Genomic DNA, 12,974 nt, shown 5'->3' with positions numbered 1-12,974 from the left:
GAGCATATACACCTCTGTGTTTAGAGCAAAAAATTTTTAAAGTAAAGTTTTTTTAAGTAGTTCAATTTTTAAGTTATTCTAAATTTAAACTGAATATTAAAACTTTTATTCATTATATATGTAACTTCTAGCAATAAAATATGCTGTCATTCTTTAATAAAAACCACTTAAAATCAAATTGAACTGATCCATCTATACACTTACTTTGAAATAATTTTAGACTTCCGTATTCACACACTTTTGACTGACTAACTCTTCTCAGTTTCCAACCAGGTTGGCTGTAGTGCAGTCTGTCACTAAAGTGAATTGCTGCTTAAAAACAAACCGAAAAGCCTTCATTGATCTGGCCACCATGCTTTCTGTGTACCATACTCAATGACAACTGAGCTAACAAATCAGTAGTTTAGTACTATATAATTCAAGGAATGTCATAAAGATCTAATGGGCCTCCATAAAGGCACATTTTGATATTCTTAAAAATTATTTTTCATTATTACCTTGAGTTTTTAAAACCCAAGGTAAGATTATATAATGTTCACTTTAACAACTTGCTAAATATTTACAGTAACTTGGAAGATGAAGTTTCAATTTAAGTAGTTTCAGTGCAGATGACGCAGTTCCTTTAAACAATTTTCATTAATATTTGGCTAAAATTGTGCTTCTCATTTTTTCATTAATATACTTCCTATTTTTGAAAGGCAGTACAAATTTAAAAATACATTTTAATATTAAGATGGTTGAAATTAAAGGAGATATAGCTAGCATATAGATAGGAAATATATAAAGGCTTGATTCAGATTGTTAACTTGAATATCCTGTGATTTGCTATCCTTTCTTGGCCTTTTGCTTCATACTTCAAAGACGTTTTTTCCTTCTATTTTCTCTTTTGAAAGTGAGCTAGAGAGGAATCTTTGAAAGTCTAAAATTTAGGGGAAAAATATATATCTGAAAGCTAGAGTTAAATATGGCACAACTTTTAATTTCTCAGTTCCACTTTGTTTGCAAAACCATTTTTGTTATTCTCAGGATCCCTCTTTCTCTTGAATTCTTTGGCTTAGCAGGGTAAGGAAACACATTTTTAGAACACTTTGGAATGTGGCTCCACATCTGAAAGTGACAAGAGGACAGTTGGTTGGTATGTCTGTTTTGCCCTAATGTTTAGGACAGGTGTGCTTCCTTGAATATTTAGGTTACACTCAGATGGATTCTGGAGTGTTTTAGAATGAATGTGTTGTATGCTTGTTTTAGATTTGATTATATTTCTCTGGCTATTCTTGAATTTTGCCTCTTTTAGAAATATACTTTTGTTAATATGTTAAAGTTAGGTAATTTTGAACTTTCTTGATTGTGAATTATGCATGTGCATACGTTTTGTTTTGGAGGCTTTGAGATAACACCTTTTTTTTTCTACAGAGAGTATGGGATTGGTGACGCTTCAGTGTGTCTTTTTCTTCTGTAGTTTCAAGCTTCTATAATATTTTTATATTTCTTGAGATATACAGAGTCTGGCATATGTTTTCAGTCATTCTCTAGTAAAAGGAGCCTTTAATGTGTATGGACTGGCCTGTTATTTCAATAAAATACTCTAGATAATTTCTTTAAACATAGAACTTTAGAGACATGAATTAACCCAAAAGATAGGTCTGTAAAGCAGTTGTAGGGGTATGCTGGATTGCAGAAATCAGCCATTTGAAGCTAGCTATGAATTGCAGTTAAAAAAGGTCTTGTTTATTAACTTAAATTCTACATTTTGGATAAAATGGGGGCATATTTATTGCTTCTATAACCAGTAAGTAGCATATGTAAGGGGCCATACTAAGGCTTGTGCAAAAGTAATCACAGTTTTTGCCACTGTTTTTAAAATTTTTTTGCATCTGTTTGCATTGTTAATAAAATTTGTTTGCATTTTTATAGGTGTAAAGATGACTATTAATGGCAAAAACAGCGATTACTTTTGCAAGAGCCTTAACTAGGTTCTTGTTTTTTCTTTCACTTTTTCCTGTAGCATGTTTAAAAAATATAAATCTCACAATTTCCTATTCACATTGTATCAACATGATCTTTAGTGTGTAGTGAGCCAGTATGATGTCCTGTGGGATGTCGAGGCCATTGAAGACCTTCGACTAAATTATGGAAGAGAGTTGAGAGTTACGAATTTCTGAGGTGACATGACACTCCATGGTTTGGGCCCTTGGTCTTTTCGATTACTAATTTTGTGACCTTAAGCATTACTCTTTGATGCATTTGCTTTTGGTTTTCTTGTCTACGGTACTGAAGGTCATCTAAGGTCCACTTGAAGTTCTAATATTTTCTTGTTACAAAATCTTCAGTAATGGCAAAACCTAGAGTAAACAGTGTTAAGCTGAGAAGGATAGTTGTATCATTTAAAATGCTCCTAATTTTAAATGAAGGGTGATAGAAAAACATTGACTTTTTTAAAAGACAAAAGGCTGAAAGTTGGTTGCTCAGTCCTTACCTTTTTTTTCCCTTGAGACAGAGTCTTGCTCTGGAATGCAGTGACCTGATCCCGGCTCACTGCAGCCTCCACCTCCCTGGTTCAAGCAATTCCCCTGCCTCAGCCTTCTGAGTAGCTGTGATTACAATGATTACAGGAACATGCCACCATACGTGGCTAATTTTTTTTGTATTTTTTTAGAAACGGTTTTACCATGTTGGCCAGACTGGTCTCGAAATCCTGACCTCAGGCAATCTACCTGCCTTGGCCTTCCAAAGGGCTGGGATTACAAGGGTGGGGCACTGTACCCAGCCAATCCTTGTCTTATTATTGGTTCTGATTAGAAAAAAATAACATTTCTTCTATCCGAATCTATTAATAGTACATGTTTTATTCATTGCATTTGGTGTCACATAAATCTGTCCATGAAATATAGTGTAAGATACACAGCTGATAATACAGACATAAGACTTTTCCCTTGATAAAAATTATTTTCTACTATTTCTGCCATTTAGTAAATGTGTAAAGATACTCATCTGAAATCTTCAGTTAAAAAAACACAATAGTCCTGGTGCGGTGGCTCACGCGTAATCTCAGCACTTTGTGAGGCCAGGCAGGTGGATCATGAGGTCAGGAGTTCAAGACCAGCCTGGCCAACATTAAAATACAAAAATTAACTGGGCATGATGGCACACACCTGTAGTCCCAGCTACTTGGGAGGCTGAGACAGGAGAATCACTTGAACCTGGGAAATGGAGGGTGCAGTGAGGCAAGATGGTGCCACTGCACCCCAGCCTGAGTGACAGGGCAAGACTCCATCTCAGGGGAGAAAAAATGCTCGAAGTTTGTGAATTATAAGAACCTAAAAACAAGGTAAAGAAAGATGAGATAGTACTTAATGTTGAAATGAACATGAAAGGAAGAATTGAGGGTAAGCTGAACAGCTTTTTTTTCCTTCTCTGGAAATAGATCCTTATGGCATAGCTTTATTCTTTTTTAGTAAGTGAGTTTCTATTGCTTTTCTGCCTTTTGGCCAAGATCAAGTATAGTATGTGTTCTTAGCAGTTTAATATCTGATATATCCTCTATCTGAGGACAAAAATATTAAATGGATTTTTGGAGCAGGGAGATGGAATAGGATCTTGCTCCATCTACTCCACACATCAATCTGGTATTGCAGTACCTCCAGGAATGGGGCACCCCCTCGGGGGGATAAATTTTTTAAAAAAGCAAAATGAGTTTTCTTGGAATATCTCATATACCCATTTTTCAAATGTAGATACATCTTAAAACAAATTCTCAGGGCCCAAATTGTATTGATGGGTAAATATTGTGTGATATTACAATTATGACGGAATGTTGACTATTTAAGACAATGCAGAATCCTGTTATTACTCACTGGTCAGAGTAGGGAAATTTTAAGATGTTTTCTGTTTATATTTGGACAAATAGCTCTTGCTAATATGAAAAGTTTTATCTTGGAAGGCGGGGAAGTTAGCTATTTCATGGATGGGACAAGTGAGTAAAAGATCAGAGGGGAGGTAAGAAGAATTGGCAGGTTGAATCTAATAGGATGAAATTAAGTTGATTCTAAAATCTGGTTACTTAATATAGGGCAGGTCAGATTTGAGGTTTTCGGTGACAGCATGCTAAATTTCAACCAGCAATAATAGCATACAGCTGTGTAGTTGTGCTGCTTCTCTGTACTGGTGGAGTTTTCAATTCTGGCCACCACGCTTTTGAAGGAAAATGGGACAGGCTAATGAGAGAACATAAACTATATCATATAAGAAACAGTTAAGTAGCATTTTCCCATGGTTCTGTAGAAACTTAATAGATATGACAAGGACAATTAAGGTATCATGCTGAAACGCTTGAGTTAAAGCTGAAAAGTTCTTTTTAACTGAAACTTTTCATGGCCTTAAATAATGCAGATGATCATTGTGATACTTTCAAGAGGGATGTATAGTGATTTCTCAGATGGGTTTAGACATGGAACACATTTTGGAGACCTGTTAATCACCTCTGGAAAAATGTTTTAAGGGATGCCAGTTTAGGAAAGTATTGGAATAAAATAACTGGTAATGAGGTCAGGTGCTGTGATTCACGCCTGTAATTCCAGCACAAGAGTTCAAGACCAGCCTGAGCAACATGTTGAAACCCCATCTCTGTAAAAATTAGCTGGGTGTGGTGATGCGTGCCTGTAGTTTTAGGTACTTGGAAGTGAATCATCTTTCAAATGCAATTATATGAAAGAGGCAGGTTCACTTTGGACAGAAGGTTAAAATCAGGATTGATATGTGAAAGTTACCAGGAAAGAGATTATGATACATCATAAGAAATAACTTTCTTAAATAATTATTCAAAGTTTAGTTGCTCTAGAGGATAAGTTCTTTGTAAGAATCAAAAATAAACGGGGGGATGAATGCAGCAAACCACCATGGCATGTGTATACCTATGTAACAATCCTGCATGATCTGCACATGTACCCCAGAACTTAAAGTATAATAAAAAAAATTAAAAATAAGATGGATACCTGCTTTTTGGCAATATTATAAAGAGATCCCCGTAACAGGTGGGTAGTTGAATTAGATAATTTTTAAGATCTCTTATAAATTTAAAATTATTTTTATTAGGGGTTTTCAAAAAAAGTTTTGTTACTATAATTTTCCATCTAAGTTAGTACAGTGTCTGGGTTGTTTTAAAAGCATGCAATAGTTTTTCAAAGAAGGTATGAATAATTGATTTGATGTTATAACATAAAAACAATTGTGAAAAAGATCTGGATTTCGGTACTTGTGTTGCTATTTGTAAGTTATATGACCTCAAGTGATCACATAGCTTTTCAGAGAAGTGAATTTTAAATATCTAAAATGAGGGTAATACAAGTAGGGGTTAGGAGACCAGCCTTTGGGCAGATTTCTGATTTGAATACCATATTTACCTTAACCAATTTATTAGCACTATGACTTTCTTACTCTCAGTTTATGTATTTTTAAAATGAAAAAGAAAAATACTTACAGGATTACTATAAAGAATAAATAAGATAAGGTATATAAAGTGCCTGTCATTATATGTGATATTTAATATGCCAAATCATTAAATGTAGAAATAAACATAAAACAGAATTTCATTGTTAGGAAAGTAAAGGTCAGAGTTGTAAAGTGTTTACCAAAGATCTGACCAAGAACTGGAATTCAGGTCTTCTCTCACACAGTTCCATTATTTTTAGTTAAATCATGGTGTCTCTCCTTCCCTGTCTCATTCATTGAATGAACATTCATCATATGCCAGGGAGTCTGCATGGTGCTTGAGATTCAGAAATGAAAGGCTAGACCCTTCTCAATGTCTGGTAGTGGGAGGGAGATGGAGGGAATTGACAGTCACCCCACTCTGAAATGGATTCTGTGATATAAGTACATATAAAGGAATACTTGATTTAGAGTTGAGAGGGAGATTCAAAAAAGGTTTTCCTGGAGAATATTAGGAGTAGGAAAGGCCAAGAGAGTAGAGGACTGTGGGAACAATCTATGTAAAGGAACATATTATGAGCACTTGGCATATATGAGAATTTGCAAATAGGTCAGCATTGTTGGCATATAATAAGAAATGAAGCTGGAGGGACAGATGCTGAAGAGATCCTTATGGCTTTCTGAAGAGTTTAGATTTTGTTTTTAAGGTCTTGGAAACCCCTGAAAGGGCTTTTTAATTTTCATTAAGTAGCACATGCTCTTGATAATCACAGAAAAGTGAGAAGTAAAGGTTACTTGACACCTTATTCCTCCTCACATATGATAACTACCAGTAAAGTTCCTTGTAAATTGTTTTAACATTTATATATTCCTACACAGCCAACTATGAATATGTACATGTGTATCTTTAAAACAACACATACACAGTTCATATGAAAGTAAATGTATTACTCTCCTACTTGCTCTTTCTCACATATTTCTTGAATATTTTTTATATCAGTATGTGCAAATCTATGGCATTGTTTAACAGCTGCATAACATTCCTCGTGTAGTTGTACCCTGATTTTTGATTCAGTCCTCTACTGAAGAGCAGCTAGCCTTTAAGCTAAGACCTTTTGTCTTGGTTTCTCCATTTGTATGGGATGTTCTTCCCATAGTTGCATGGGTAGGCTCCTTAATTCTTTGCTGGAAGGTGACTGTTTTGGTGAAGTCTGCATTAGCTTTCCTGTTTAAATTTGCATGTTCTCTTCCCTTGTCAACCTCCCACTGATCCATGTGCCCTATTCCTGTTCCCTTTTTCCCAAAGCATTCTTACTTCCTCATATATTATTTGCTTTTTTTTTTGAGACGGCGTTTTGCTCTTGTTACCCAGGCTGGAGTGCAATGGCACAGTCTCGGCTCACCGCAACCTCCGCCTCCTGGGTTTAGGCAATTCTCCTGCCTCAGCTTCCTGAGTAGCTGGGATTATAGGCACGCGCCACCACGCCCAGCTATTTTTTTGTATTTTTAGTAGAGACGGGGTTTCACCATGTTGACCAGGATGGTCTCAATCTCTTGACCTTGTGATCCACCCGCCTCGGCCTCCCAAATTGCTGGGATTACAGGCTTAAGCCACCACGCCTGGCCTATTTGCTTATTTTTTTAAATCATCTGTTATTTTCCCCATTAGAGTATAAACTATGCAGGGGAGAAATTTTGGCTTTATATTTACTAATAATATTCCAGACATAAGGAATAGTGCATATTTGTTGAACAAATGAATGAATTTTGAGTTTGCAGGCCCTGCTTTGCAGTTTGTTTTTCTTACTGTTTTATTAGATATTAATAATAGGAAATGCATTTATAGTGCTTGTATGCAAAGGCCTATTTTAAACCCTTTATTTTGAATCATCTGAATCCTTCTACCCTGAGATAGAAACTATTATCTACTTATTATAGAAAGTAAACATAGGCATTGAGAGGCTAAATAATTTGTCCAAAGTCATAGCTTAGTAAAAGGAAGAACCAGGATTCAGATTTTTTTAGCCAGTCTTGAACCTGAGTCTGCAGTTAACTACAACACTATGTTGCTCTTTTTGTTTTAAGGAAATTAGCTCTTTATGTTGTGTTACAGATCATTTTTCTGTGTAATTTTTTGACTTGGTTTTGAGGTATTTTTGCCTCCTAAAGTATTTTTTGTGTAGTTAAAAAAATCTATTAATTTTTTTCAGGCATTTGTTTATTTTAGACAGGATTTTGCTCTTGTTGCCCAGCCCAGTGATTCAGATTCAGAGAGTAGTAGTGTGCAATCATGACTCACTTCAGCCTCAAACTCTCAGGTGCCTTTTGAGGCTTTTAAACTTATTTTTTAGAAGGATCTTCCTGATTTTAACATTAATAATTTAGTCATTTTCTTCCTTATTTTTGATTTGAAATATAAGTTTAAGATAAGCAGATATATATTTTGTTTCACCTTGACAGCATTTTAGAGATTTTGTTTGAGGGGAACCAAATTAAAAGTTGGAACAATATTTAGGAACCTAGCACTAATTGAAGCAAGAAATAATTATCTGAGAACAGGCTGTAGGGATGGACAGGAACAGACTGATTTCAAGAAATATTTAGGTCCAGGTTCAGTGGCTCACACCTATAACCCCAGCGCTTTGGGAGGCCTAGGTGAGTGGATTGCTTGAGCTCAGGAGTTTGAGACCACCTGGGCAACATGGTGAAATCCAGTCTCTACACATACACAAAATAAATACAAAAATTAGCTGGGCATGGTTGTGTGTGCCTGTAGCCTGTAGTCCAATCTACTTGGAGGACTGAGGTGGGAGAAACACTTGAGGTGAGAAAATCGCAGGAGGTCAAGGCTGCAGGAGCCAGCTTCACACCACTGCACTTTAGCCGGGGTGATGAAGTGAGACTCTGTCTCAAAAAATGAAATAAATAAATATTTGATAAAATCTTCAAGTCTTAGTGACTGATGAGCTGTGCATCAAAGGACTCTGGGATAACACTTGGATTTCTGGTGGTAAGAGTTTGGAAGAGAGAAAATATGTTTGTTGGGGTGCCATTTATTGATTGAATGGATGAATCATTGAAATGAGGTACAACAGAAAGGAACGGGTTTGGAAGATTAAATGGTATTCAGTTTTTCGTATGTTGAATTTGATATACCTTATGAATATCTCATTTTCAACACTTATGTTCATCAGGCAGTTTGATAAATGAGTCTTAGCTTAGGAAAGAAAACTGGACTTACAGATATTAGGTTTAGGAAAGTGAATTAGAAACTGTGAGTTCATGAGCTACTCTCATGCCTTGTTTTTTTCCCCCAGAATTATTACATTGGATGTAATAAAATAAAAAAGAGCTTGGAAACAGCTTTAAAACTGTAAAAACACTGTGTATGGTATGTATGATAGGAAGTTTTTGTAGCTATATTCATTCCCACTCAGAAAAGAGTATTAGTGTTTCTGCAATGGCGTTTGTCATGAGGGTGGGAGTAGAAAGGATGTCACCAAAGAGTCACCACTCTAGAGCAAAAATTCAGATATTTTAAAACTAGGAAGGACTTAAAGGCTACCAAATTTAGCAATGACAACTTATTTTTGAATATTCCATTTGCATAAAAGCTAACTTGGGCTTCCTGTTCTTTAGGAGACTTTCAGGTAAAGTTTTAACAGAAGATAATGCCAAAATTTTTTCTTGGAAGGGGTATTTGTGATTAAGCGAACCTGGGATTGCATTCTGTCACTTTCTGGCTCTGTGATTTTGTGGGGGGTAGTATGGTTTCTCTCTCTAAGCCTCAGTTTCTTCCATTACTTAAATGGAAAGAGTAATTTTCTTTTAGCAGTGATAAGTAGCTTCCACTAGCTTAGAGATTATAGATAACAAGTGGAAGTGTCCTGGTATTTCTAATAGACCTATTAAGTAAATAGAACCTCTTATGATCAGTATTCTCAGCCTGTTTTTATCTTGTTTCACAGCTTTATTTTGAAGCCAGTTACTCTAAAGATAAACTGAACAGTTGTTTTCAAAGCCATAGTTATTTGCAGATGTTTAATGATTTGAAGGGATCCAATGTATGCATAAAAATTGGTATTGGTAAATATTTGTATTGTCTAAGCCAAAAAAGGACTCCTAGAGGATTTTTTTATACCAGTTAACTGATTCGTAATTCATAAAAACTCTGATATAGGCATTACCTGCATATCGCAGATGAGGAAATTGAGGTATAGAGGAGCTAAGTAACTTACACAAAATTATGTGGCTAGTAAGTGAAAAGAAAGGATTCAAATACAGTCTGTCTCCAGAACTTCTGCTATACCAAGTACTATTGAGGATAACTCAGTGACAGTTTCATTTGCCTTAGAGCAGTGATTCTTTGTAGACATCCTTTCCACTTCCACCCTCATGACAGAATTTACAGTAAAGATGCTGGTACTCCTCCCTAGGTATGTATCTACCATATCACATGTGTGTTCAACCTTTGAGAAAATGTAAGATGTTTCTGAAAGAAAACAAGTGATGCCTGTGATAGCAGTGTGGGTGCACAAAAAATTAGGGAGCACTGCTTTCTAGTATTTATTAGAACTAACCTTTATTTGACTCTTAGGGAAACTCAACAAGCCTTTTACATACATAGTTTCCATAAATTTTAGCAGCAGCCTTGTGGTAACTTGTATTGATACTCCATTTTCTTCCCCCCTCCCCCAAGACGGAGTTTTGCTCTTGTTACCCAGGCTGGAGTGCAATGGCACGATCTCGATCTCGGCTCACCGCAACCTCCCCCTCCTGGGTTCAGGCAATTCTCCTGCCTCAGCCTCCTGAGTAGTTGGGATTACAGGCACGTGCCACCATGCCCAGCTAATTTTTTGTATTTTTAGTAGAGACGGGGTTTCATCATGTTGACCAGGATCGTCTCGATCTCTTGACCTTGTGATCCAACCGCCTCGGCCTCCCAAAGTGCTGGGATTACAGGCTTGAGCCACTGCGCCCGGCCATAAATTGAATAAATTGCTCAATTGTACAACTCAGAAGTCTGAAATGAAAGGGCCGTGACTCAAAATTTCATACTTTAAAAATGTTATGCTGTGATGACTTGGTTTTTATTTATAATATAGAAGGATCTATTGAAAGTCAAAATAGCTTTCCCCATATACTCTCCGTTCTGTGAATTTTAATGTTTGCATTTATTCATGGTAAAACTAAATGAGAGAGATGTAAAATTAACCAAGAGACAGAATAAATCAAAGCCTTGGTTTTTTTTTTAGGGGAAAAAAAACCCTAAACGATATGCTAATTAAGTTCATTTTTTAAAAGTTAAAATACATTTTTATATATGTGGTCAATATAGATCTCAGCTCTTCTACCCTAGCTCCTGCTCATCTGTTGACATAACTTTAAGTTGCTGTCAACTGGAATTCACAGTAGCTCCAGTTTCTGCTCAGATGATAAGTGGTTGTGTTCTCTGTTCTCTCTGGTAACAACTTCTAGTAGATAGGAACAGGGGTTGATTTGATGCTCTGTTTACTTATTCCAGCCATCTGTTCAATTTCTGGTAACTGGCGAAGCTCTTGAGGATCGCTGACATTGAGCAGTTTAGCATTAGGCTGTGTGTGTCTGACAAGTGTAAGTAACAGAAAATTTCCGTTGGCCTGTATGATAAAATGATTTAAACTTTGGGCTGTGTAGATTGGCAGGTATATTCATTGATGGCTTATATTTTGCTCTTACTCTATTTGCTTTGCTTTTTCTTCTCTTTCACATACTTTTGTTTTCCCACCTTGTTGCTTTTTCTTTTTTATTGTTCGTGTCCCTTTCTTACGGCTTGAAGGTGCTGCATAATTGGTCAGTGAAGTTTGCAAATTTCCACTAGGGAAGAGCCTTGGGGCAGAACCTCAGAGGACAATGAAGGCTAATTAAACAAGCCAGCCACAACTGTGTTTCTGTGCAACCCAAAGAAATGCTTTGTAGATTCTTGGTATTCTGTCATAAACTTAAACAGTGTTATTAAACTTTATTTTAGGACCTGTAACCATGAATGAAGAAAACACTGATGGAATAAACGGATGCAGTAAAGTTCGAACTGGTACTCAGAATGAAGCAGCATTACTTGCTTTGATGGAAAAGACTGGTTATAACATGGTTCAGGAAAATGGACAAAGGAAATTTGGTGGTCCTCCTCCAGGTGTGGATTTGTTTTTAGTCTTTTAAATTTAATCTTTAACCGCATTATGTAGATTAGATGTGTATCCCCCAAGTATTCCAAACAATAGCTCTCTCCTTATAACTGCTTTAAGACAATTGTTTTTACTGTTGAGGAGAGGTAGATTATCAGTGTTACTCATAACTTACCCTTGCATTTTTTCAGCCCTGCTCTTGGCCTTAGAAGCAGTTGAGAAAGAAGCTGGGCTAGGTTGAGAAAGAAGTCAGGATTAGGAAAGCGGGGAAGAGGGTGCTACTCTAGGTGTTAAAGAGGAGATCATCTGTGGAGGAATTTGAAACATCAGTGAGTAGGTGAGTGGTGTTTAAACTAGAAAACCAAAGGAAACAGGCAAATAGAATGTTTCACCTTTCTACCAATAACCAGTATAATTTCTTTGCTCAAAAATCCTCCAATTTATCACACTTAAAATGAACATATGGCTTCTGGTTACCTCAGTGGCTTCGGCACTTAACCACTTTCTTCCTTTCTCAAGTACACTTTAGCTGTATGAGCTTCCATAATCTGTCACTCTGACACATAAAGTACTTGCTTTTTCTTCTTTCTGAATGCCCTTTTTCCAGATAATCCTCAGGGCTCACTCCCTCAATCTATTCAGGGCTCTGCTTAAATCTCATGTACCCAGAGATTTGCCTGATCACTTCCTTGATTTTCTTCGTAGCACTTATCACTCACTATCTCCCTTTTCTATTGAATATTAGCTTCATACGGGAAGGGGCCTTATTTTATCCACTGTTGTATGCCCAAGACCTAGAATTCTGAGTGGCACATAGCACAGCAAATTTGTTGAATGAATAAATGATTGAAAGGTGAATACAAATACCTGATTAGAATTTATGTGTCTATTCATTTTTGTCTTGCAGGTTGGGAAGGTCCCCCCCCACCTAGAGGCTGTGAAGTTTTTGTAGGAAAAATACCTCGTGATATGTATGAAGATGAGTTAGTTCCTGTATTTGAAAGAGCTGGGAAAATATATGAATTTCGACTTATGATGGAATTTAGTGGTGAAAATCGAGGTTATGCTTTTGTGATGTATACTACAAAAGAAGAAGCCCAGTTAGCCATTAGAATTCTTAATAATTATGAGATTCGACCAGGGAAGTTTATCGGTGTGTGTGTAAGCTTGGATAATTGCAGATTATTTATTGGAGCTATTCCCAAGGAAAAGAAGAAAGAAGAAATTTTAGATGAAATGAAGAAAGTTACAGAAGGAGTTGTAGATGTCATTGTTTATCCAAGTGCAACCGATAAGACCAAAAATCGTGGTTTTGCATTTGTGGAGTATGAATCTCATAGAGCTGCTGCTATGGCAAGGAGGAAACTAATTCCAGGTAAATGG

At 36.4% G+C, this 12,974-nt stretch overlaps 1 protein-coding gene and 1 non-coding gene across 6 annotated transcripts in view; both read left to right on the top strand.

The window, feature by feature from the left end:
- The window catches only part of RBM46 (RNA binding motif protein 46), a 55,276-nt gene that overhangs the window by 2,349 nt on the left and 39,953 nt on the right, over nt 1–12,974 (top strand). For 3 of the 5 annotated variants that reach the window (XM_002745327.6, XM_035292830.3, XM_035292833.3), the window contains exons 2-3: nt 11,438–11,599; nt 12,499–12,966. In XM_002745327.6, the coding sequence (XP_002745373.1) occupies nt 11,449–11,599; nt 12,499–12,966 (619 nt within the window). In that variant the 5' untranslated portion in view covers nt 11,438–11,448. Of the gene's footprint in view, nt 1–10,951; nt 11,041–11,437; nt 11,600–12,498; nt 12,967–12,974 lie in introns of all 5 variants that reach the window. The other 2 variants (XM_035292831.3, XM_035292832.3) reach the window with 1 other exon arrangement.
- On the top strand, nt 3,469–3,660 carry LOC118152412 (U2 spliceosomal RNA). Its single transcript, XR_004741196.1, has one exon. It is a non-coding gene; the product is annotated as a U2 spliceosomal RNA (small nuclear RNA).

This window comes from Callithrix jacchus, chromosome 3, assembly GCF_049354715.1.
Source record: "Callithrix jacchus isolate 240 chromosome 3, calJac240_pri, whole genome shotgun sequence".
Taxonomy (NCBI): Eukaryota; Metazoa; Chordata; class Mammalia; order Primates; family Cebidae; genus Callithrix; species Callithrix jacchus.
Note: the sequence above shows the minus strand (reverse complement) of the source record. Positions and strands in the feature narration are given on the sequence as shown.